The sequence below is a fragment of the Nelumbo nucifera genome, chromosome 5 (assembly GCF_055504915.1).
Source record: "Nelumbo nucifera cultivar China Antique chromosome 5, China Antique-T2T, whole genome shotgun sequence".
Lineage (NCBI taxonomy): Eukaryota > Viridiplantae > Streptophyta > Magnoliopsida > Proteales > Nelumbonaceae > Nelumbo > Nelumbo nucifera.
In genome coordinates, this window is record NC_142653.1 from 7,430,191 (window position 1) to 7,456,517 (window position 26,327).

At 38.2% G+C, this 26,327-nt stretch overlaps 2 protein-coding genes across 3 annotated transcripts; one reads left to right on the forward strand and one right to left on the reverse strand.

Annotated features, from left to right (window-relative positions):
• The first annotated feature begins 659 nt into the window (after positions 1–659).
• LOC104608231 (calcium-transporting ATPase 1) lies at positions 660–9,013 on the forward strand. Its single transcript, XM_010274167.3, has 8 exons — positions 660–847; positions 1,623–1,873; positions 3,168–3,222; positions 3,300–5,251; positions 5,340–5,498; positions 7,477–7,648; positions 8,039–8,337; positions 8,579–9,013. Exons 2-8 carry the CDS (start codon positions 1,697–1,699, stop codon positions 8,825–8,827), a joined length of 3,063 nt encoding a protein of 1,020 aa, XP_010272469.1. The 5' UTR covers positions 660–847; positions 1,623–1,696; the 3' UTR covers positions 8,828–9,013.
• A 12,704-nt stretch (positions 9,014–21,717) lies between these two features.
• On the reverse strand, positions 21,718–24,118 carry LOC104608224 (cyclin-D5-1-like). 2 transcript variants are annotated; one of them, XM_088886997.1, is made up of 5 exons: positions 23,460–24,118; positions 23,254–23,340; positions 22,822–23,113; positions 22,590–22,723; positions 21,718–22,508 (listed from the first exon to the last, which is right to left on the reverse strand). In XM_088886997.1, the coding sequence occupies exons 1-5, from the start codon at positions 23,724–23,726 to the stop codon at positions 22,263–22,265; spliced, it is 1,026 nt and encodes a 341-aa protein (XP_088743123.1). In that variant the 5' UTR covers positions 23,727–24,118; the 3' UTR covers positions 21,718–22,262. The 2 variants fall into 2 exon arrangements, with proteins under 2 accessions (XP_088743123.1, XP_088743124.1); XM_088886998.1 differs by having other exon boundaries at positions 22,084–22,475; positions 23,460–24,116.
• Positions 24,119–26,327: the final 2,209 nt, after the last annotated feature.

The following is a 26,327-nucleotide window of genomic DNA, read 5'->3' on the forward strand; positions in this document are numbered from 1 at the left end:
TAGGTTGGGGGTAAGTCGAGGTGAGGTATTCGTTTTTAGGACTGTAGACCGAGGCGAAGTCCCTAGTGACCAGAGATACTACAAGACAGGAAATGTCAGAGGCTTCGGGTGAATATCCAAGGCAGAGGCTTCGACGCTCAAATTAGTACGAGGTGTAAAGTAGGAAATGGTGCATGAGAGGCCTTGGATGCACCAGATCTCCCTAAATAAATGCTAAGGAGATAAGGTAGGTGTTGGGAGTAAATGAGTGAGTGATGTTGGAATTTTCTGTCTAGATCCCCTTTAAAGGGCAGTTACCTCTTATTTATTCTTAAATGTGTTAGAGGTAGGTGAAGATGAGGTTACAGGCACTGGTAGGTACGTCTGACCTTCATATGGTTGGCTCCGTACAAAAGCAATAGGACTCCCTCCTAAGGTGATTGACGTTGTCGGGCGTTAGTGGGCTGGGCCAAGCTAACCCACATCACCATTCATTCAATTCAAGTATTAAACCATTTTCAGTTAATCCTTTTCAAAAAAATGTAAATGGTTATTTGGACCTCTTCCAAATAGGAGGTGCAGGGTCAAACCTGCTGAACTGCATATTCTTCCTGTGGGTATGACACTCGTTGTGACCCCGAGTCCCCACAAAAGTCTAACTAAGATTTCGTAGTTTTGCTATTAGCATTTTTTACGGACTGGTTTATCTCTCAATTTTCAAACACCTCGCCGGCGACCGAGACCGCTAGCAAATGACATTCTTCTTCTTCCTTTTTATTTAAAAAATTATGGATCTCCTCATTGAGATGGACAATATCCAATTCCATTGTCATGAATCTCTCTAATTCTTGCTGATCGAAAAGGGGAGGTAGGCGATCCTCCTCCAACATACAGCTTATAAGAGATTCCCTAATTTCACAGTGTCTTGCTTAAAATACAGACCCCTGCTATTTTCTCCCTTCTATTCTTTATGATATTGTTTAGAGAAAAATTCTAACTTTTTGTTTCTGTTTTATTCTTGAGGCAATCTAACCGAACATAGCATAAGAATTTGTGTTGTTTTGTCCATTTTTTTTACCAACTGTTGAGAATAACTTATTTTGATTTGACCCAATTTTTCGCAGCAGATAGCGGGAAATAAAACCATGACGGAGTAATTTTACTTGTTCCGGTCATAACTCAGAACTCATAAGATCCAATCTAATCGCTAAAAAGATGCGAAATTCTCTTAAAATCTTTCTCCACTTCATTTTCAGACCATCTAAAGTTACTTTACTTTTTTTAGGGTTTTTATTATTCTCCCATTTCATAAATTATTTTTTTTTGTTTTATGCAATGAGAATAATGCCAAGTGGAAGCTAGAATCTATTTACGATGAAAGTTCTTCCACAATAAAGGAAGGTTTCCCCGTAAAATCACAATAGAAAAAGTTTAAAATTATTCTTCTAACCGTCATCAATTATAGTGTACAATCTATTTTAGTATGTCCAAATTCCAATCTCATCGGGGCAGAACTTTTTCATCGGGCACTCCCAATGTCTTGGGAAGTTCCGGCATTTTGTTTTCTTAGCAAAGGGAAGGTGGGGGGAGTTTTCCATCGAAGATCCTAGGCAATTACTAACTCACTCGTTTCCTTACCCCAGGAAAAAAAAAATATATATATATATATATATATACAGAAGAAGAAGAAGAAGAAGAAGAAGAAGAAGAAGAAGAAATGGAGACGTATTTGAATCAAAATTTTGGAGATGTGAAATCCAAGAATTCGACAGATGAGTCACTTCAGCGATGGAGGAAGCTCTGTGGCTTTGTCAAGAATCCCAAACGAAGGTTCCGCTTCACGGCTAACCTCTCCAAGCGTTATGAGGCGCAGGCTATGCGACGTACCAATCAGGTCTCTCCCTCTCTCACCTAAACTCCCCCCACACTCCACATATATTAAATCCATCCTCTATCTTTTTTCGCAGTTGGGGTGTTATTTACGCATTGAGATATCTGCCCTTTGCGTGTCTAGATATTGATTTCCTTTTCTTGTTTTTTTTTCTTCTTCCAAATTTCTTGTCTTCTCTTTGATTCAGAATGTTCTTTTTTTCGCTGATGAAAATTTTGACAAATAAATGAATTGCTTCCTTTGCTCATCGTTTCGTTGTCACCATGTTTTTAAGTAACCAGTCCCCACGCCCTTATTTCGATTTGTATTAAAAACATGCCGCAACGCTTGATTGATTGAAATGTTGGACAGGTCAATAGCAGATAGCTCGGTTTATATTTAATGAGAAATACAGATCTTATCAATGAGTCGAACTTAGGAAACTCAATTATCATTCCATAGCCTAGTCAATCAAAGCATGGGTCCTCATTGGTGGGAACCATTTAGGAGATATCCCACCCCAAGAGTGAAAAGACTCCGTGTCCTGATGGTTTAGGATCAGTCAGCTCACAGCTGGGATGGTTCTGACTTGTGGGTGATAGAGACAGAAGTGGACTGCACAGCATGGATAGGATTATCTGAATTAATGACCACGAGCGCCTTCCGTATGTTTCACACCCTCACCCTCCCTCCTCAAATGTAATGCAATGGCATATTTATTTTGCTGCCTTTTCTTTTTTATGTAGAATCCAGGAAAAAGGGATGACTGCTTTTAATTTTCATCCAACAACACAGGTGGATTTACATTAATGATGTAATTCCAATTGAAATCAATTCCAGTTGGCTGAGGTGCACTTAACTTGAGCAGAATTCAAAATCCTGACATAATAACATGTTGCAAAACGTAATTGTCTCTTCAAACTTTTGGTTCAGTGGACATTACTCTGAAAATCAAGTCGGCAAGGCAGAACAGAGCAGGAAGCTATTAATTGTGCTAACAAGTTTCTATAAGGACTTAAAACTCGTCGCTGCTACTGTACTGTATGTCAGGGGAATCTAAACCGTCCTGAAACTATCTATAAAACATTGAACCTAGTTTGTCACAGAGGCATATTGATGAACCATCCCATCTTGATTTTTTTTATTAATAACTATCTCGAAATTTTCAAGGATTGTGTTTTCTTCTTATGAGATGGTGGTCTTTCATGGGGGGAGGGGGGTGGGGTGGGGGGGAGTTCTTTTGGATTCAGCTGGGCATATCTAACTTTATTGCGCTTTGCTAGATGGATGATAACTTTTTCTCTCTTGGATATTGTAGGAGAAGTTGAGAGTTGCAGTTTTGGTTTCAAAAGCTGCACTTCAGTTTATCCATGGTATGATTCTTGAAAAGTTAAATTGAACTAGTGCATCATCAAGTTCTCTATTTTAACTACTCCTTGAATGTTTTCAGGCATTACACCATCCGGTGAATACACTGTCCCCGGAGAAGTAAAAGCTGCAGGTTTTGAGATTTGTGCCGATGAGTTAGGATCCATTGTTGAAGGCCATGATGTAAAAAAGTTGAAAATTCATGGTGGGGTGGAAGGTTTGGCAAACAAGCTTTCCACATCGACTACTACTGGGCTTACCACTTCTGCAGATTTGCTCAAATGCAGACAAAATATATATGGAATCAATAAATTTACTGAAAGCCAACTAAGAAGTTTCTGGGTGTTTGTATGGGAAGCCCTTCAGGACATGACTCTTATCATCCTTGCTGTGTGTGCTTTCGTATCCCTGATTGTTGGCATAATAATGGAAGGATGGCCAAAGGGAGCCCATGATGGCCTTGGAATTGTTGCAAGCATTATGTTGGTTGTATTTGTCACTGCAACAAGTGATTATCGACAATCTCTTCAGTTCAGAGATTTGGACAATGAGAAGAAGAAGATTACAGTGCAGGTTACTCGGGATGGGTACAGGCAGAAGCTTTCAATATATGATCTACTTCCTGGTGATATTGTGCATCTTGCAATTGGAGACCAGGTTCCAGCAGATGGGTTATTTATCTCCGGGTTCTCTTTGTTGATAAATGAATCCAGTTTAACTGGAGAGAGTGAACCCGTGGAGGTAACTGCTGATAATCCGTTTCTGCTATCTGGTACCAAGGTCCAAGATGGGTCGTGCAAGATGCTGGTTACCACGGTTGGGATGAGAACCCAATGGGGGAAATTGATGGCTACACTTAGTGAAGGAGGAGATGATGAGACCCCATTGCAGGTTAAACTGAATGGTGTTGCCACCATTATCGGAAAGATAGGTCTATTCTTTGCTGTTGTTACCTTTGCAGTCTTGGTACAAGGGCTCCTTGCTCATAAATTGAAAGAAGGAAACTATTGGAGCTGGTCTGGAGATGATGCGTTGGAAATGTTGGAGTACTTTGCAGTTGCAGTTACAATTGTTGTTGTTGCAGTACCTGAAGGGCTGCCATTGGCAGTGACTTTGAGCCTTGCCTTTGCCATGAAGAAGATGATGAATGATAAGGCACTTGTCCGCCATCTGGCTGCATGTGAAACAATGGGCTCTGCCACAAGCATCTGTAGTGACAAGACCGGTACACTGACCACTAACCACATGTCTGTTGTGAAAGCATGCATTTGTGGGAATACTAAAGAAGTGGGCAACTCTGAAGAGGCTTCTAAGTTATGTTCTGGAATCCCTGATGCTGCTGTTAAAATCCTTCTCCAGTCCATATTTACTAATACTGGGGGAGACGTTGTAGTTAACAAAGATGGGAAACTTGAGATTTTGGGAACACCCACCGAGACTGCTCTGTTGGAGTTTGGCTTGTCACTTGGTGGAAATTTTCAGGGTGAGCGCCAAACATCAAAAGTAATAAAAGTTGAGCCATTTAATTCTGCGAAGAAAAGAATGGGGGTTGTGCTAGAGCTTCCTGAAGGTGGTCTCCGGGCCCACTGCAAGGGAGCTTCAGAAATTATTCTTGCTGCATGTGACAGGGTTATAAATGCAAATGGTGAGGTTGTTCCCCTCAATGAAGCATCAATCAACCATCTCAAGGATACCATTGAACAGTTTGCAAGTGAAGCTCTTCGAACTCTATGCCTTGCTTATATGGAAATGGGAAGCGACTTCTCTGACAAGGATCCTATTCCAGTTACCGGGTATACTTGCATAGCCATTGTGGGAATAAAAGATCCCGTGCGGCCTGGAGTCAAGGAATCTGTTGCAATCTGTAGGTCAGCTGGTATTACAGTGCGGATGGTTACCGGTGATAACATTAACACTGCTAAAGCAATTGCCAGAGAATGTGGCATTCTGACTGATGGAGGTATAGCCATCGAAGGTCCAGAGTTCAGGGAGAAAAGTCAGGAAGAATTGTGTAAAATAATTCCCAAGATTCAGGTTTTCTCTACTTTCTTTCTACTTATCTTAACAAATAATGGGACAAATTTACCCGTTATCAACCTCTAAAATTTCTTGTTATCCCCAGGTGATGGCTCGATCTTCTCCCATGGATAAACATACCTTGGTGAAGCACTTACGGACCAATTTTAACGAAGTTGTTGCCGTCACTGGAGATGGTACAAATGATGCTCCAGCACTTCATGAAGCAGATATTGGACTTGCAATGGGCATTGCTGGAACTGAGGTGATTTTCTTTACCGTGAACAGTTTGTTTCTGTGGTAAACATTCATGAATGACAATTATTTTTTGGTAGTTCCAAAAATGGAAGTTCAACAACTGGTTTGCAAAATTAAAATTCTTGAAGCAAAAGCATAGAAATGCATTCTGGAGTTTTTGGTTTCAAAAACATAACTTCCTTTATTGGTTTGATATTTATTATGTTTAACAAAGTGTACAGAAGATGTCCTTATTTATTATTTTCTTTGAATCACATTTGACCTCCACTGCCTCATAAATATTTGCTTCTCTTCTCTTTTCTTGTAGATTTCATCTTTTGTCATTTGTTTACCCTATGCAAGAAATAGATGATTAGTAGAGCTATTTTGGATTTTGAAATTTCAATATATAGGCTTTTAGGTACTAAAAACGACAAATAGACTTGGTTTTATTACTAGAAAACAAAAATATCTTTTTGATCAATTTCTAGGTCGGGCTGGAGCTCAGGCCCGAACATGTTCTGTTAATAAAGAGGCAAGGCCCTGCCTGGTCCGTGAATAAGTCTTTGTAGGATTAGTGTTTACTTCAATTATCACAAGAGTTTTTTCTTTTTTTTTTATGAGATAGAATTATCAAAATAGAAACATTTTATGGGATTAAGATTAACTGTGTTTACTTCAATTATCACAAGAGTTTTTTTTTCTTTTTTTATGAGATAGAATTATCAAAATAGAAACATTTTATGGGATTAAGATTAACTGTGTATATGGAATTCTATGATAGTTATGGGCCACAAATCCTATTTTTTTTATAATAAAAAATTGAAAGTAGAATAAAGTAGCATATGTGATAGCAGAATATAATTATATATTGTATTTATGTAAATAATTATATAATTATGCATTGTCATCACAATTCAATCTCTGATTTGATCTCGATTGAAAGTCTGACCATGAACCTCTCCCTTTTCTGGGTTGATGCTCGGTCCGGTTCTCTGAATATTGGATGAGGGTCTAATGTAACCTAATTAAGAAATACTAGAATGATAGAGTTGTAGACAGGAGTCTAATGTAGTCAAACAATTGTTGTAATGGTTGTGGAGAATTAAAGTAACAGATGTAATGTGAAAAAGGAGAAACTATTTGGAGGGAGGGATCCTCAACTTTTTATTCCAAATTTTTAAACACTATTTAATGATCATACAAGACAATCAACTTCATACATCTCTTGAAAAGTTCCAATAAAAAGGTCATTACCTATGTTGATCCGCAACTATCTGGGATCTTGGGAAGGATGAACTGCATGCAGACCTAACCTTTGGATTTTTTTGCACAAAGTGGCTGCTCTCAGACTTGAACCATCATTCTCACACTTGTTAGCCCAAAGTTTTACCATTACACCCTATGAAATCCTAAATGAACCTTATGATAAGAAACTTGTTAAGTAATTATAATTTCAATGTGATTTTCTAAAAATAAAACCACATCCAAAACCAATTACACCAAAGCAAATCCTAAAAGTAATAAAACCTTAAATTTGGAACTCAAATAAGTAATTAAATTGTTGAACTATTCATTATCTGCCAATCGGCCATACTGGCTAACTTCATTGTAAGCCACATTAATACAAAGTACAAAAGCAACTTAGTGGAGAAGTTAGGCACAAGTAGAATGGTGTCTTATTTTCTGATTCATGTTAAGGTCCAAGTAATTGGGATTGAACTTTGGAAGTTAGCTGTTTCTCATCCTGCCTTTGTTCACTTGTACTGATTTACTGATTGTAGTATGGTATTCAATTATACTTTCAATATCATCTAATTCTGTGCATTATTTCTAGTCCTTGGATTTAGTGGCAATGGAGTTGGTTTCTGAACTAAATTTTTTTGTCTACTAAATTCAATTTTGCCTTTCACTTTGCATGTAGTATTGTGCCTTTATCTTTATATTATTATAAATATAATGTCAAAGAATAAAATCTCGGGAAATTTTTTTCTTCCAAATTTCAGGTGGCAAAAGAGAGTGCTGATGTCATAATTTTGGATGACAATTTCTCCACAATTGTAACTGTGGCCAAATGGGGGCGTTCTGTTTATATAAACATTCAAAAATTTGTGCAATTCCAATTGACTGTTAATGTGGTTGCTCTATTGGTTAATTTTTTCTCAGCATGTTTGACAGGTAAAGGAAAAATATGTAATCTTTAGGGCCCATTTGGTTTGTGGGAATAGGGATATGGAGTTGGAATCGGAATGGCCCTTTTTGATTTCAACCGTTGGTTGGACGGAATCAGAATTTGATTCCCATTCCTGGTAGAATAGCATTCTCCCATTTGAAGGAATGGCCACCCTTCCCAGTTCTGATTCCTGTTTGAATCAAACAGGTGAGGGGAATAGGTCATTCCAATTTTGATTCTGAGGAATTTTGATTCTGATTCTGACTCTAATCCCGACTGCAAACCAAGCGGGCCCTTAACTCTTCTACATTGGTGTAGTATTATATTTTCAAGAAAGATATGTTCTAATGTTTTCTTTTTTTTTTTTTCCTCTTCTTGATAATGTGATGCTTCAGGAAATGCCCCTCTCACGGCTGTTCAGCTTCTGTGGGTCAACATGATCATGGATACACTGGGGGCACTTGCACTAGCCACTGAACCTCCCAATGATGATTTAATGAAGAGATCGCCAGTTGGAAGGAAAGGAAATTTTATCAGTAATGTGATGTGGAGGAATATCTTGGGACAATCCTTGTATCAGTTTCTCATAATATGTTATCTTCAGGCAGAAGGAAAAGCATTGTTTCATCTTGAGGGACCTGATTCCGATCTGATTCTGAACACACTGATATTTAATTCATTCGTCTTTTGTCAGGTAAAGCGAGTTCTCTTAACTGTCCTTATATTTTCCTGATCTGAATTTTCTACAGGAGAGCGAGTGCTGAATGATAAGTTCAACTGATCATTTAATTGCATCAAAACTGTAGAGATACTAATCTTTGCTAAGCTATACGTCAAAAAGTCTAGGGGTTAGAACTATTGTCCACAGTTTTTCATTTAACAACCTGGTTGTGAAAACCCAATTTAAACTGTAACTTACTGAGTTTCTTCCACAGGTTTTCAATGAGATAAGCTCCAGGGAGATGGAGAAAATAAATGTTTTCAAAGACATATCGAAGAATTATGTATTTGTGGCTGTGATAAGTTGCACTCTGCTCTTTCAGATCGTAATCGTTGAGTTTCTTGGTACTTTTGCAAACACTTCGCCGCTCACTTTGTCACAGTGGTTCTTTTGTATTCTCATTGGATTCTTTGGGATGCCAATTGCCGCTATTATTAAGATGCTTCCTGTGGGATCCAATTGAAATAAAAACACGAGGAAATTCCATCATTTTTGTAGCGCCATTCATTCATTTATTTGTTTCAAGCTACTTCGCTTTTGCTAAATTGTTTTTTTTTTTTTTTTTTCCTTTTGTTTTGTTTTCTTTAAACCTGTTGTCTTTGTAGAGTGTAACTATTGATATAGTTATTATCTTGCGTGTTTGTGTACATGTTTCGGTGGGGTTCTCGTTGAGTCATTAACAGTCGATTCAACTTGAAAATTCAGGAGCAAAACAATAGTGTGTTTGTGACTCTTCAATTTTTGAACCAAAGATAATAGGCACTCAATGACTGTCGATTTGAGTGTTCTCAGCTGATCATCATCTTAATTCATAAGTAATTCTGATAATTTTATATTTTCTAGCCAATAAATTAAAGAACACGTTGGGCTGTGTAATAAAGTCGGATTCAGATAAGATACAATAACATCCAAATCTGATCTGAAATCCGATCCGATCTTGGAATCTTGTATTGGGTTTGGATATAACCCGAGTCTCTTATATATCTTTAATATATCAATTATATAGGCTGCGCTTGGATGCGGCCGGTTCACTCTATTTTTACACGGTCCAGTTTTGCGGCCGTTCGGATGGGGTGTAAAAGAACACCAAAGATCGGTGTAAAACCTCATTTTGAAAACGTTTTACTTCGATAATCGATATATCGATTTTTTTTTTTTTATGTAAAACCCGTTCGAACCGCCCATTGATGTAAAAAGCAACGGCTCTCTTCTTCCCCTGCTCTGTCACCGTCGAGTTTTTTTTGTCGGCACCCTACATCGAGTTTCCTCTTTCCGTCATTGTTTCCAACTGCGCAACCCTCTCTCTCTCTGTTCCCCTTGTGACAGGTTCAGACGCACTCTTCTCACAACACAGAGGACACTCCCAGGCATCTCAATGTCCCCATCTCGCAATGAACAACACCGAGAACTTGGATTCCAAGTTCTCTGAAATCGTCCCCATAGCTAATCCAACTCAAATACAATAATACTTCTCTAACTCATTTAACCCTAATCTAGACCACTGAGAGATGACCAAACTCGTCAACAGGTTGGGCTTCGGATTCGGTGTTGTTCCTCCAACAGATCCACCATTGGCCTTACGTAGTCGTTGATCAGAGATGCCTTCGCCTCTTACACCAGTTCACCCCGTTGTTCACTCCAAATGCCATATAAAATATTCACTGATGTTTTACACCGTTCTTCCGAACGCAGAAGAGTGTAAAAGGTGCATTCGGCCAGTTCGCCTTTTACGCTGACACATCTGACCGTTTTGGATTTACATCGATGGACTTTTGTGTTTACACTGTTCCAAACACAGCCTTACCAACAAACTTGGACGTTCAGAATTCAGAGTCCGTCTAGGTGGGCTGGGCCAGGTTTAAGCTCAACTCAGGTGAAGCCCAAACTATCTAATCCATGCCCAAATTGCATTAAAGTTTGATGCACTTGAGCGGGGCTCAGGTTGGTCAATCAGCTCACACTAAAACTTCATATAAATGCACGTGCATATACATACATATGTTTGCATGTATGCATATTTGTATGGCTTATGATTTATCAAAAAAAGTATGTATTTATGCATGCAAAATATGTATCTATATATGCATATATGCATGTATGTCAGGTTGGAATAAGATTGAACTGGGTTTGAGCTACCTAAGGGCCAGACCTGAGCCAAGACCAAAAATAAAAAAGTCCAAACTTTTGGGTCTAGGCCTACCCCAAGGATTGAAACTCTAAATCAGCCTATATAAAATTATGGGCTGGGTCAGTCTACACTTGGGTTGGGCCCACCCAAGTTGCATCCCTACCATTAAAAGCCCTAACTCCACCACATATCCTCTAATACCTTGTTGCATGAGAGGTTCAATATCTATGGATTGGATGGTCTATTGATATTGGTCCAATAGGTGGACTAGGTCCAATCCAATTTAATGAATACTTTGGACAACTCTGGATTGGTCCATTTCAATGTTTAAACCATTCAATCTGTTCAAATTGGTTTTAATTTAGGGCCGTTTGGCACATCTTTCCACATGGTTTTTTGGCTATTTATAAGATGGGAAGACCGATTTTCAGTCTATTTCTGTTTGGCACACGGAAGATCTAACCGTCAAAAGGCGGATCACCAAAAAAGACGCGAGAAGCCCATTTTGGGCTGATTTTGGGAAGTTTTACATGAAGCTTCTCACGTCTTTCGTGTTTTAATCTCGCGCGGAAAGACGCACGACTGCCAAACATGCTTCGAGCGGCTCAAATCTTCATGCAAAAGCTCAATGCATCTTTTGCATGTTAAAACTACCAGAAGATCTTCCCAAAAAAACACCCCAAACGGGCCCTTAGATTCAGTCCAACCTAGACCTAGTCCATATAACTTCATGTGTTTCTTGGGAAAATCTATGATGAGAGAAAGACATAGTAGAGCTTTCATCCACGAAAACCCATTACCGTTTACTCTAGCTCTTTGTATTTATTTAAAGCTTGATATTGAAGTCCAAATCTAATAATATTATCAATTTGGGTGAGCATACAATGTTCTATCTTGGGGCTCGGAAATTGAATTACTTTCACTTTTGATCAATGAAACGGTGTTTCAGGTCGATAGTTTAATTGTAATGTCATCCTTATTGAAAAGTTAAAATATAAAATAATGAAATAATAGAATAATTATTTTTTTTCCTTTTAGGCCCCGTTTGCTTTTGAGTAAATTACTTATACAGGTAAATGTAGTTTCCTGAGTAATCCGAGTAAATACGTTTACCCATGTTCTTTTATTTCTTATGTAAATAAAACAATGACCATTTTAGCCATAAAAATTTATTATTAAAAAGGGTATTTTTGTCCCATTCAAATATTGGCAATTTTCCCCTTAGGTGGAAAAGTTATTTACCCACCTAAGAGATGGGTATCACTTACTCAGGAAAATAAACTTTCCTTGATCCCCACATAAATCTGAAAAAAGAACATGGGATTCTTGATCAATGGGAACCAAAATCCCATTGACCAACTTTCCCCCCTTTCAAAATCCGAAAAAAGAACGCCCCCTTAACAATAAAGAGGCTCAGAAGTTGAACGCTGATCTAGGATGTGACTGCCAGTCCAAAAACACTAGGTAACCATGGGCTCATCAAAACTCGTCAAATAGATTTGATACATGGAGATGAAATTTACATACAATGTGGCATGAATAAACCAGCTTTAATTTGAGTTCGGCTTTCGGTTAGTGCATACCCAGTGCTCACACCGATATTGGATCTGCTCCTCAAAAAGCACGCCTCACACCATGCATTTGGAACATCTCCCCATGAATTAAAATATTACAAGTTCGAAATATTCTAGGTGCATGGCTGATATGTGCTGTGAGGTCGGTGTGAGGTGCGCTCTATAAGGAGCAGATCTGAACTCACTCACTGTTCGCACACGGAAAGGATGCACAACACATTCGAAGGTCCGTGCATTGTCTAAACTCGTGCAAAGAAAGCTAAATGACATTCCCCACTAGCTCTCCTCTTAAATAAAATTAAAAATTCCCGATTAGTACCATGTACTTTGTGCCTAATATCACTTTAGTATGTGACAATCCAGTACCTGCCATTAATCAACAATTAAGTTGCCGTAAGTGACATTTGAAAAGGACACCAGTGCCCTTCGAGTGTCATTTGATTTTATTTATCAACCATCTAAACGTTGACAAAACATTAACAGTTCCAAATATTTGCTTTTCCATTCAAGAAAATTGGGGTTACATTTGAGTAGGCATTCTGTTGACCCCAACTTTCTTGAATAGAAGAGGTAAGGATTTGGGATTGTTAATTTTTTTGTCAATGTTTGGGTAGTTGATAAAGAATATTAGATGACACTCGAAAGACATTTGTGTCTTTATAAAATGTCACTTAACGACTGATCAACAACTAATTAACGATAGGTACTAGATTGTCACATTTTGAAAGTTCGGATATTGAAATGTTGCATTTTAAAGTTCATGGACCAAAGTGACACTAGACACAAAGTACAAAGTACTACTGGGGAATTTCCCCTAAAATTAATCCATTCACCTTTTTTATGGGAAAATTCCCGATTACTACCCTGTACTTTGGGCTTAGTGCCACATTGGACCCCAAACTTTAAAATGCGACAATTTAGTACCCGAACTTTCAAAACATGTCAATCCAGTACTTACCGTTAACCAACCATTAAATGCCTTTGAAAATGACAAATTCCCTTCGAGTGTCATCTAATTTTCTTTATCAACCATCCATACATTGACAAAAAATTAACAGTCCTAAATCCTTTCCTCTTTTATTCAAGAAAGTTGGGGTCCATAATGCCCACTGAGACATGACACTAACTTTCTTGAATAGAAGAAGCAAGGATTTGAGATTGTTAATTTTTTGTCAACGTTTGGATTGTTGATAAAGAAAATTAGATGACACTCGAAGGGCATTTGTGTCTTTTTCAAGTGCCACTTAACGGCTGGTTAACAGTAGGTACTGAATCAACACGTTTTGAAAGTTCGAATACTGAATTATCGCATTTTGAAGTTTGGGGACCAAAGTGACACTAATCCAAAGTACAATTGCAAATCTAGGGGTGGACTGAATCCTACCCATGGATTGGTGCCAAATTTACGGGTAGGATGTGATTTATAGGGGGGGCTACTAGTAGACTAGTTTTTCCTCTCCACCAAATTGAACCCCTATTCACTCTCCCCCTCTCCAACTAGCGGCGACAAACGGCATCACCTTCTACAAATCTCAGATATTGATTCTTTCCTTTTTTTCGGGGAGGGGGGGGGGGTTAGACTCCACTCTACCTTAGAATTCTGATTTACAGCCCCCTCCTAGTCTATTAGTAGTCCCCCTATAAATTGCATCCTACCCATAAATTTGGCATCAATCCACGGACAGGATTCAGTCCAATTCTAAAAATCCTAGCTTCCACTCTAATGGTGGACTGAACTGTAAATCTCCCCTTTTTTTATTTTCCTCCTCACTTTACTTTCTCCAAAACCACTGAACCGAATCCCTCTTCACTCTCTACCTCTCCAATCGGAATGACATCACTGACGACAATAAAATAATGTCCAAGAGCTCATGTGATAAACGCCAATTTTGAACCAAGCATGGATGAACAAATGAAATTACACTTGCACTTTTCAGCAATCCAGGGAGTATCAAACTTGAACATCTTTGTTGGTCTAAATTCCTTTTATTTTATGTATGGTATGGTATGAAACAATACTCCTTGAACTTAGGATGGAGCAGTTCTCCATCCATATATTTGGAACTAGCTAGTCGGTGGGATTCAATCATAATAGTTCACATGGTTCTGGAAACAATCGCTGATGGTGTCATTCGTCGGTCGTCGGTTGGAGAGGGAGAGAATGAACAGGAATTCGGTTTGGTGGTTTGGGAGAGAATAAAGTAGGAATTAATAAAAGAGATTATAACCGATGAAGTAACTTTTGGGCCCTAATATTAATAAAAATAATCTTTTTAATATGATTATTAAAATAGGTTTTTTTTTTTAAATATCAAATAGGGGTACAAATATTGTTCATCTTTTCTCTCCTTCAAACAAACCATCAAACAAATCTTCCCCATGATTAATAAATATTGATCATAGATCTTTTCTTTTCTTTTTTGTTCGTCCTTGTAGTTGTTGGCTTGTTGCAAGAAAAAATGGTGAAGCCCATTATTGTTTTTGCATTTCGTTATGCGTCTATCGCTTCTCCACTTAGCATACTCCTAGACCTCTTCCAATCCTAATTTCTAGACTATAATGATGTTCAAAACTTTAACAAGTTTAGTAGTTGGAACCAAACTGTCAATTTGTGTACGTGGTATGATGTTCCATGTATTCTTCTAACTGTTTCAGAAGAATAACTCATAGCAGTTTTGCTTGGAGTTTGGAACAATTAGATGTAGATAAAAAGAAGAAGAGGGAAGAGAGAGAGAGAGATCGAAGGTGGGGAGATTTATTCGGTGGCCTAGAGGAAGAAGGAGATAAACAATATTTCTACCCCTATTTGATATTTTAAAGAAAAAGTTAACCTATTCCAAAAATGATATTAAAAATATTATTTTTATTGATACTAAGGCCCAAAAATAGCGTTTACCAGATTGAATCCCCAAGAAAAAGAAAGAATCAATAACTGAGATTTGTTGATGATCGGTTGGTGAGGGAGAGAGTGAATGAACGAAGTGGAGAGGAAAAAAAAAAAAAGGAAAGAATCAATACCTAAGATTTGTCGCCAATCGCCGATGATGCCATGCGTTCAGTGATTCTTGGGAGAGAAGCAGAAAGGGGAAATGAAAATAAAAAAGTAAAATACAATTAATTGATTATTTCATTTGAGAGGAGAGCTAACGGGGCCATTTATCTCTCTTTGCACACATTTAAACAATACATGAGCCTTCGGTCGTGTGATGCATCCTCACAATGTGGGAATGGTGTAAACACAAAAGTTGCACTGATCAAAGCCGAATTCCTTTAATCCAAAGTTTTTTAGTACTTAAAACATTAACTATTTCAATATGATCTGTGGGTGGGGAGACTGGATCTGGCAGTCTTGGGTGGGTACTGGGTAGTGATAATAAATACTAACTTTTTCAACGTGGGTGGTAATAAGGGGATTCGAATCCTTATCTCTACCGGAATTATCCAACTAACATGACAACTGATCCATCACTCAATTGGCTCCTGCCACTCGTAACTTTTATCCAAGGTTAGGACTTAGAAGATAAATGTTGACATTTGAGCCTCATTTCTGTTTTTGTCTTTTCACATGTGTGGATGTACCAAATATAAAGCATCATTTCATTTTCGCTGTCCAACAACAGTAACAGGACATTGTGGTAAATAAATGTTGAAAAGCCCATACTCTTCCCTGTCTTCCCGCCTGGATTAAGTGCAATGGCTGTATCAGTATAACCAATAATAATGTCCCATAAGTGTATATGTCTCCACAACCATTCAATTTCTCGTTTCACGTGCATGGCTGACATGCACAGTTAAATTGATTATAGTTATACAGCTCTAAACATAACCATCAAGTGCGCCTAGTCAGGATCTGCTGCCTGTATCGCTGTGCGTACCACCTATCCCATTATGATTATGAGCAAATATATCATTGTTTTTATCTATCGCCTAGTCAGGATCTGCTGCCTGTATCGCTGTGCGTACCTATTCAATATGTCTAATATGACATATTGAATTGGATCAGTCCAAACTATAAAGTATTTATTACATTGGATTGAACTTGGTTAATCCCTAATGGATTTATATGGGATTAGATTTAGATTGGATTGGATTGAACCAATATTCAGTTTAGACATTGAATTGGAAAACCAATCTTAACTAAAACCAATTCAAATATTGAATTGGATTGATTCAAAATAGTCCAATATTTTCAGCTCAAATCTAGTCTAATTGACACCATATAATCATAACCTTGCAAGCATCAGATTCAAAATTAACTAAAGTTTATGGAACATTGATGTATTCATTGGTGATTGGATACCTAACGATTTATACACAATTTTGCGAACAGCAGATGTAGAGCCGCTAATCTGGGCTTATTTCTTCCAGGCCCCATATATCCTCCTACTACGTCTGCAACAATCCATCACCACCCTAGTATTCCCCCTACTCATTCTATGTACCAATACAATACAGTTGCTGCTAGGTAGGGGTGCTCACGCTTTGGCTTATTTTTTTAAACTGAATCATTAGATTCAATACGAGTGGCTTATGAAAAACCAATAAATGAAACTGAACCAAAGTCAAATGGTTAAGCTAGTTGATTGGTTTGATTAATCATCGGTTAAGTTTAATTGTTTTTTGTTTTTTATATTTATAATGTATTATAAAAATATAAATTATATAAAAGAAAATTAAAAATACATATAGAATATTGACTAAGTGTACCCCTATTGATTGAAAATTGACAATTGACTAGCTCTATCTTATCGGGTCCGGATGTAGTGGGCACGTTAGGTAAGCACAATGAGTCAGCACATAATAGCTGTGTGACACATGTCCCAGTTAATGTGCCTTTCATCCAAACGTTCTTGTTTCGTTAGACATAAATTATTTATTATTTTATTATCTTTGTCAAAATTAAAAATAAAAGGAAAATTGTCCAAAACTCACCATGAGCTTTCAGCATTTCTCTTAAACTCATCATAACTTTTCAAAATGTCTAAAACTCACCATGTCACTAACTTGACGTTAAACAGACTAACGGGTGTTAATATATTACCATTTTAATCTTCATATAAAATATAAAATATATACAAAACAAATTAACGGGTGTTAGTATATTACTATTTTAATATTTAGACATGAAAAAAAATTAAAAAATATTTTCAAATATAAAATACATAAAAACATAGAAATTACAGAAAATATAAAAAATTATAAAATTTTCAAACAAAATAAAAAATATTTTCAAATTATAGAAACCATAGAAATTGAAAAACAAAATCAGAAAATAAAAATTGTAGAAAAAACACAAAAAAATTATAGAAAAACACAGAAATTACAAATAAATAACAAAAAATACAAGAAAATTTATAGATTATAGAAAATAGAAAATGTAAAAAAACAGAAATTATAAAAAACATTGGAAATTATAACAAAATACTAAAAATAAAAAAAAATAAGAAAATTAAAAACTGAAAAAGACCATTTTTCCTTTAAATAGCTATTCAAAGGTAATTTGGTCATGAAAATTGTTATTTATGTTGACATGGACACCTCTGTTAAGAAGCATTAAGGGAATGTGAGTTTTGAAAAATAAAAACTTAATAACATGGTGAGTTTTAAACATTTGGACAAGTTGTAGTGATATTAAGGGAAATGTTGAAAACTCATGGTGAGTTTTAGACAATTTTCCAAAATAAAAAACAATAAAAAAAGAAAATGAAAATGAAATGTAAAAGGAAAACCTAAACGTATTGGGAATTGGGACTCATTTATGTTTCCTTTTTTCATTATTTTTTATTTTTAATTATTTTGACAAAAATAATAAAATAACAGATAATTTATGTCTAACTGTTCAAAAACGTTTAGATGATGTCACACAGCTATTAGATGCTCAGTCGTTATACTTACCTAACGTGCCTATTATATCCAGACCCCTACCCTTACTATCCACATCCCTTAATATTCTGTCAAACTGATACACACATAACCTATAATTTTTTAAAACCCAATTTTATCCTTATCATTTTCTTCCTTTCAGCCGCGGTGAATCGAGCCGGCTCGGTCCTTAACCACTTATATCCTTACCCCCCTCCACCTCCGGCTCCTCTCTCTCTCTCTCTCTCCCCTTCTTCCCCTTCGTTCTCTCTCACTCTCTTCCCTCTTTCATCACCGCAGCTACAACAGCGGACCCCTCAACCTCTGCTCAAACGAAAGGAGCCATTGGAGACTCTACGTCACAAACAATTGGTAACACCAGTGAGAGGAAGGGGAAGAAGCCTGCAAATCTTTTTAACAGTTTTCCATGACCAAGCTTGGGTTCCCGAACGTTCGGTTTGTAATCACCAAAATAGGGTGGCCCAATGTCGAAGACGTCGACTAAATCGGAGTGAACTTCTTCAACGCAGTTACATATAACTGGCATTGTACCACGAGAACTAGAAGGGTGTTCGGCTGGAAATCGCCAAAATAGGATGGCCCAATGTCGAAGATATCGACCATATCGGAGCGAACATCTTCAGCACAGCTACATATAACCGACGTTGTACAACGAGAACCAGAAGGGTGTTCGGCTAGTAATAACCAAAACAGGGTGGCCCAATGTTGGAGACGTCGACCAGATCAAAGCGAACATCTTCAATGCAGCTACATATAACCACGTTGTACAACGAGAACTAGAAGGCTGGATAGGGAATTGAACGGCACTAGGGTGACTGAGAGAATGACCAAAGATGTCGCCGCTGCTAGGAGTTGCAGCGGTGGTGGCGTTGATGCAAAGAGGCAGGGGATGGGATAAAGAAGATAGAGGAAGAGAGAAGAGACCAGAGAGAACAGCAGAAAAGGGTTGCAACGGCAATTGACAACGTAGCTCGGGCTCGTCTTTGCAATAGCAACGATAGTGAGCACTCAGCGGAGAGGAGCTTGAAATGCTGTTGAATGATATCCTTCATGCCACATCTCTCAATCTTAAGTTCGAATCCTCTCTAGAGTACCCACTCGGTGCCATCCTGCCACTCTTCCCAGTAGAGAAGGGGGAAATATCACACCGTCTTGAAGCTCGTCAATCAGAGCCGGCGGCGAGCTTGCTCTGATCTCCCCTCTTTTTCCTCTCTCTCTCCCCACTTTCTCTTCTTCCTCTCCTTCCCCTATCTTTCAATCTGATCCTCTTTCTCTGTTATTGAAGCACCATTTCAAGGATGGTCACCAGCGCGAATGCCTAGAATAGCTGGAATTGGTAATCTCTTTTGGGTATCAAGTATTTAGTTCACCGTGAAGAGGATATGGTCCGGTTCAAGAACTGTAATAGAGATTTCACCACCGGCATGGAGATATCAGACCGAATGTTCCGTTCTAAGTTGGGAGGACAATCGAAGGACATCCATGGTAGTTGCAGTCCCAATTTTGACGTTTCTGACGTTGTGGATTTACGTTGGTCGATTTATGGTATTGATGATTGTCTAACCTTCTGGTCTTGACTTGAGGGCAAAATGGATATTTCAGCCCTTTCCGTCAATATTTAATGACAATGCTATTTTTCTGGTTGGATTAAGGATACACTTAGTCAATTAATCGAAACTGAATTAACCTGTTCAATTAACTCTATTTTTCTTGCTCAACCCTAGCAATAAAAAATGGAATCAATAGACATTTCTTTGTCGGAAACGCCCATTGTCCAGTGCGGCCGCTACAATCATCCGACAGCTTTATGATTTGTGTTCAAGGCCAATGCTAAAAATGAAAAATGGAGTTTTCCATGCAAGTTAGACTTGGTAATCATAATTCTGACTTCTGAGTTGCAAAAAAAGCCTGCACTAGGCATACAGAACTAAACCCCATGGAGGGGGAATAAGGCCTCATATGTGGCCGTCAAAAAAGGAGCTAACCAACCATGATCTACAGAGTTACAGTAGAGGGACTAAAGAGACCTGAGGGTCTTAGATGCAATTGAGTGAGCTAGAACATTGTATTCACGATGCCAATAGCAGTGCAGTGCCCGTTCCAACAGTCTTTTACAGTCCAAGTCTGGTTGGCTAGTATACATCTTAGCATAAAAGTCCAAGTGCAGGAGTAGGACATCCGAACTCATTATTTGCATGAAGGCAGGATTGTTGATTCAGGCATCCGGCAATAAGTAGATGACCTTTCAACAAAACTCATGGCTGATACTTAAAAGGAGATTATTTTGTTTTTCGCCACTGTCCAAAGCCAGTACAATAACAGTCGAGATCTACTGCAAATGTTTTGATCAGCACTTGACATGCACTTCCATTTGGTCTGTGACCGATGTCCTTTTAATCCTATCGAAATACCCATCCATGTAAGACCACACATGTTGTGGATATCTGCAAGTGCATTACAAGTGTAGTGCAAAAAATGCAGCAGATGCGCAAAGAATAGCCATCTGGTAGGTGGTAGATATAGTTACTTCTGGTCCAATCACGATACACCACATCATCTTGACACGTGGATCCTATATATTATACCGACGTGGCATGTATCTGGTTTCCTAGAACATTCATGAGTAGACCCATTTAATGGCGGGTTCTGATCCCATGAACAGGGGACAGGTCCAGGGCTATAACCTCTGACAATTCTGCATAGTGGGTCTTATGCCCCCACCAGTATCTTTTCTCCATTATTTGCATTGAGTCAAAATAAAACAGCTGGCTGATTAGATTTTTTAGATGGTCACAGGTTATAACAGCATGTACGTTGTTCTGGTGAGGCGAGGCTGAGATATTCAATGGGAGAGGGACCCATGAGGCCATGACTCTTGTAGGACATGTATAAATCAGTCCACCACCCTAAAATGATTCCGGACTACATTGATTTTATAGGCAAGTAAAAGGGAAAATAGAAGGCTCCATGAGATTCAAAAAGAAAACCGAAATTCTAACAATGCTTTTCAGAAATCTGAGACTGTGCAGACTGCATAGAGAGAGTTCCTTTGTAGGCCACACAAAGAATGCAGCTGGTTAATTGTACTAGGCCAGGGGCGAGCTGGGAAATCCTAGCTATTTCAGTGAAAATTTTGTAGTACAGAGTGTTTCCTAGCTTGCTTTGACCACAAGAAACAATAACCCCTCTTACCTTTGCGTGGCCAATAATAGATCCTTCGCTATATCTCTGGGTAATAGACAAGTGCCTAAACTTCATCCGTTCCAGAAGTCTCTTCCAAGTTACTTGCTCATCATCACAGGATTAACAGAGCTGTGCTAACATGGCAGCAGAGCTACGAACAACATTATTTGCATTTGGGTTGGATTGGTTTTTGGTAAGGACTGGTTTTCATGTGGATTGGACTTTGGAGAATGATAACACGGATGACAGGCTAATTAATTAGAAGAGAAAGCTGATGCTTAATTGGTGTTAGCTTTTTATCAGGCAACAGAGCACTAGGCTGTGAATCTGTGTTGGAGCTTCTTCTTTCGCCAAATTGCTTTTCGTGCTCTGTTCCAAGTGAATTCAGCGAATAGACCAATCAAAACATCCTGAAATCACCAATTGCGATCCCAGTGCAGAAAGACTTATCTGATTGTATAACAAACAAAGAAACTCCTTTCGATCCTACAAACAATGCACCGAGTTTGCGACCCAACACAAGGCTAGTTAACTGCAAAAAGAAGGTCCCTCCTCCCGAAAAGGCAGCCCCTAACATTCAAAGTTCAAACAAATCCAATCGCATTCAGCTTTACATACTTTTTGATGGCTAACAACTAAAACATATGCATCAAATCACAAACAGTTCCCCCTTCCCAGTTGCCACCCCAATCCCCCAATGCCCTAAGAGCTTTCAGCCTTTAGAAAGACACTGGAAGCATCTCAAGCCCACCCTCAAAAGGTAGGAATGAAAGAGAGTGTATATAAATATTCCTTACTAGAAAGAAATACAACAAAATTGAATCAGTAGTACTTTGAACAACTATTAACAAACAGTCTCCCATGGCTTTCTAGATTTTCCTCCGGGCCTCTTCTTCCTGGTAGCTTTTGGGATTGCAGTCAGCTCTTCCCAATGGGGCAAAGATTCTTTTGCTTTTCTTTTTTTTTTTCCTTTTATTTTGTTTCCAAGAAAAAAAAAACACTAGTTCATCTGTTGATCAGGGGAACTTTTTTGAGTGCTGGAAAACAGAACCCTTAATCAAATCCAAATAATTAGACCAATAATCAGATTGAAAAAAACAAAAAAAAATGGAATTCAGTAAAGCTTGGCATCAGTTGTCAACCAGTTTGCCTCGGCGTCGTGGTTTCTCATTGGCCATACCACAGTTTTCATCACCATCATTAAACATAAGCCTTCTCCTCTTAGTGCCAGCAGCAGAGATGAAGGATGAATCCTCCTGAACGTCTTCTGAGGGTTTACAAATTGATGATGGATCTGGGGAAATCAAAAGCCTCGGTATTTCCAATTTTCCAATCTGCGATTCCTGCATTAGATTATAGCAGGAGAGAACATGTTCCTGTAAACAAACATTGATCAAATTCCAATCTTTCTTGATCGCAATTAAACCAATGAAGCAGGGATGAAGAGAATGACCCACATTTTTCAAAGACCCACATGATGAGATAGAACCCATCTTAAACTCAACTGTTTTACTGGTTAATCTCCGATCCAATGCTGCCAAGACTGCGGCAGCAGCTATTGCAGATGGGCGATGATCCATTACATTCATCTCTGCATAGAAACAAAACAAATAGCTTTCAATCCATATCAAATATCTATTGAAGGTTTATCTTTATGTATATGTTTTCCTTTATATCGATAAAGATTACCTTTTATTATAGTGAGGACGAGCTCCATTGCTCTAGATACTATACACTTTGGTGGATATTCATCACAGAATTTGGTGACGAAGTAATGGAGATAGGCAAATGGAGTGATTGAACCCATTCTCCATTCCAATGTGCTCAGAATTAGAAGCTCCATTCTCTGAATCACCTTGGTTTCGAAGTTGTATTCGTCAACTCTAAACTCGGACAACGCCGGTACTCTGCATTCTTCCATTTTAGCCGCTAAAGATAAACACGCCACAGATAGTAACCGGATCGCCCAAGTTTTCCCACTCTATAGAATGAAAGAAATTTATGGAAATCAACACCAAAGAGAAATAATACTTAAACCCATTCTTCAGTTTTCGTTCTCATAGATGGAAAAGAAATAAAAAATTAAAAAAAAAAAGGAAAAGCGAGAAAAGATTTCCTTACTTCGATTGTACGCCTTGAAAGAAACCGATCGAGGTAAGTGACAGATAAATAAGCTGTTTGAAAGCGAAAGCCGAAGTATGCCCTAGTCTGATTCAAAGAGCATCGGAACTCTCAGAAGCAGAAACAGAATCCAATATGAGAAATAATAACAAAAGAACAGAACAAGAAAGGGAGAGAGAGAGAGAGAGAAAGAGACTGAAACAAACTTTGAGAATCCATAGGATGGCATCCAAGCGAGCAGATTTGAACCAGCTCTCGTTGATTATTGAATAGTCATCCGAAGATCCATAGCATTCGCTTCCAAAACTGCTCTCTCTATCAACCAGCATTCCGATATATGCCTCTTCGGTTTCTGAATTTGGGTAATTGTTTAAATTGAGAAATCCATCTTCATCTACCTCTTCATCCAAGCAACCGTCCTTTTCTCGACAGAGAAGACTGGAGAGGGAAAATGAAGACCCGGAATCTACCATCTTCCTATCCCTCTTTACATACACAACACAGGGAGCCAGGAAAGCGGATTGACCACCATGAAGTGATGGCACCAAATAGAGAAAAACTTGGGTTTTGGTCGAAGGCGACGATGGTCAGGGGCAGTTTAAAATGCCGCCAAATTTAGCAGATATGATAGCGGCAAATTTAACGGATGTATGAGTAGTGTCACAGCAATAAGAGAAGAGAAGGATTCGTTGTTTAGTGGGTGTAGAGAGTGTAGATAGTGAGTGAGTGAGTGAGGTCTGAGGTGAGGCGGGGGTTTAGCCGGGCGAAGTGGCCTTGTTTTCAGGGGACAAAGCCATACTCTTAAGCCCTTCTCAACTACTCTGATCTGATGTGATGACTGATGACTTGTGGAGGTGTCCCCCCTACAATCACCCCTTCTCTGCCCACTCCTTTAATTTCCAATCCCATACGAACAACTAACAATCATGTTTCAACGTGTAACTACTTTTAAAAGGGGTGTTTTAGTAACTTCAAGTTCCACATCTTTTTCCTGTAAAGTTAGTTACTTTTATTATTATAATTTTTTTTCTGGGGATTTCGGGGGTATCAAGTGGTGGGGACTGGAACAAACCTTGGCAGTTTGGGAAAATCAACCTGCGCTGCGCTGGGTTTGGATCTTTCTTTGCATGACACGTTACCTTCTTTAGTGCTTTGTTTGTCTTTTTGGTTAAAAGGATATTGAATGAAAATATTATTTTACCCCTCAACCTTGACAACGTGTCATGCATAAAAAGCTTCCAAACAGCTTGGGCTGTTTTCTCCTAACAGCTGGCTAGGAGCAAAACGGGGCGGGGCACACATGAGGTCCACTTCATCTTATCACAGAGAGAGAGAGAGAAAAGGGTTGCAATTTCACGCCTCCATATTAGGTGCCCGTTTGGGGAGGCCTTATATAAGTAGTAGCATCTGAAATTATATGAGCCGAAAAATTTAGAAAGTCAAACATAAGCTTAAATGAATAAAAAATTTCGGGTGACACCATCTCAACTAACTAACGGCTTTTCCGATGCAGCTCAATCAATGCATAAACCCTCCCAAACAAGCCATAAAAAATATGCCAAGTCACCACTTCAAATGAAAGATCACTATGATCTCTCTCCGCCTTGCAATGGATTGATTGAAGGTAAAGCCACGTTTTTGGCTTTCCCAATATACCCTTTCACATGGTAATATTTTTGTACAATATACAAATATTCCAGCAATCGACCCAAAAAACAAAGAAAAGTTCTTTTCTTTTGTAAAACCACGTGCTTCTCCCCAATAAATATTTCCGAAAAATACGAATATACCCATTTCAAATTTCTGAAATCTATTTATAAACATTCAAAATGTCAAATACCTTGACATAGTAGTAGTAATGCTAGATTTAGGTTTTCATATTATTAAAATATGGTTTAGTAATATACAAAAGAATATAAGACCTACCAATCTACTTTAACATACTTCTACTCCATGTTTGGATAAGCATGGTGGGGGACATGGTTTTTAAAAACGAATCGGTGTTTGAATCGGTTAGGGGCTAGTTGCCGGTTTGAACGAGCCGATCATTCGACTCGAACGACTGACTTGTTTTGACAAAAAAAAATTAAAATTGGAAAGCGGTAAAAACGGCTCGAACGGTTAATCAGATGGTTCAGCGGTTTGCTGACCAAAATCAACGGTTTTAGAAGAAAAAGCGATTTTGGAGGAAAACAAAACCATTTAGGTGATCGATTCCTGGTTTTTCCAGTCCGATCGTCCGGTCCGGTCCAGTTTTGAAAACATGGTGGGAAAAGAGTAGTATAAAACTGAGTTTGGATCTCTAACTCTTAGGCTGTGTTTGGTTTGAAACAAAAGATGGAAAAGAAAAAGGAAAATGCAGAGAAACATATCTAAGATTTGTACATATATTCTTTTCATTTTCCTACCTTTTTTTTTCCTTCAAATCAAACATAACCTTTTAACGATTTGAATTAAATTGTATACTAACCAATGAGAGAATTCATGGAATGGTTAAGAGGATTCATCGAAATTCATGATCCAATCTGGAAATTTTGATGAATTCGCATTGGTTAGTGTAGAAATTAGAATAAATCGTTAAGTCTTAGGAGATTATTAGAAGTGGGGATAGGATGACAATCCGGTCAAACCCTTCTTCTATGTTAGCTTGAACAAATGAACTTAGGCTTCTAATCCTAATGGCTTAATGTTAACCGTCCGACGATATTGGGAATAGAGTCTGTATTAGTTTATTGGAGATGGATCCAATAAAATATGGACACGCTAGTGATCCAACAAAAAAGGTACATCCTTGTTCTTTCGAATTTCACATAAATGGAGATTGTGTTTGTATTTTATTGGGTGGTGGTGAGAAGGTGGTCGCAGCTGATTCAAGCTCATCAAACCCACCATGCGTACACTTGTTGTTATAATGATAATTATTTTGTACACTCAAATCAAGAATCTTTCTTCCTCTTGTTCTCCCATTTCTGGGTAACGCTGTATAGAAAATTTGGCTCATCCAGAAAATTTCGTGCACCATTAATTTAGTCAATCTGATACAACATCCTAACATTGGACCATTTGCTAGGTGG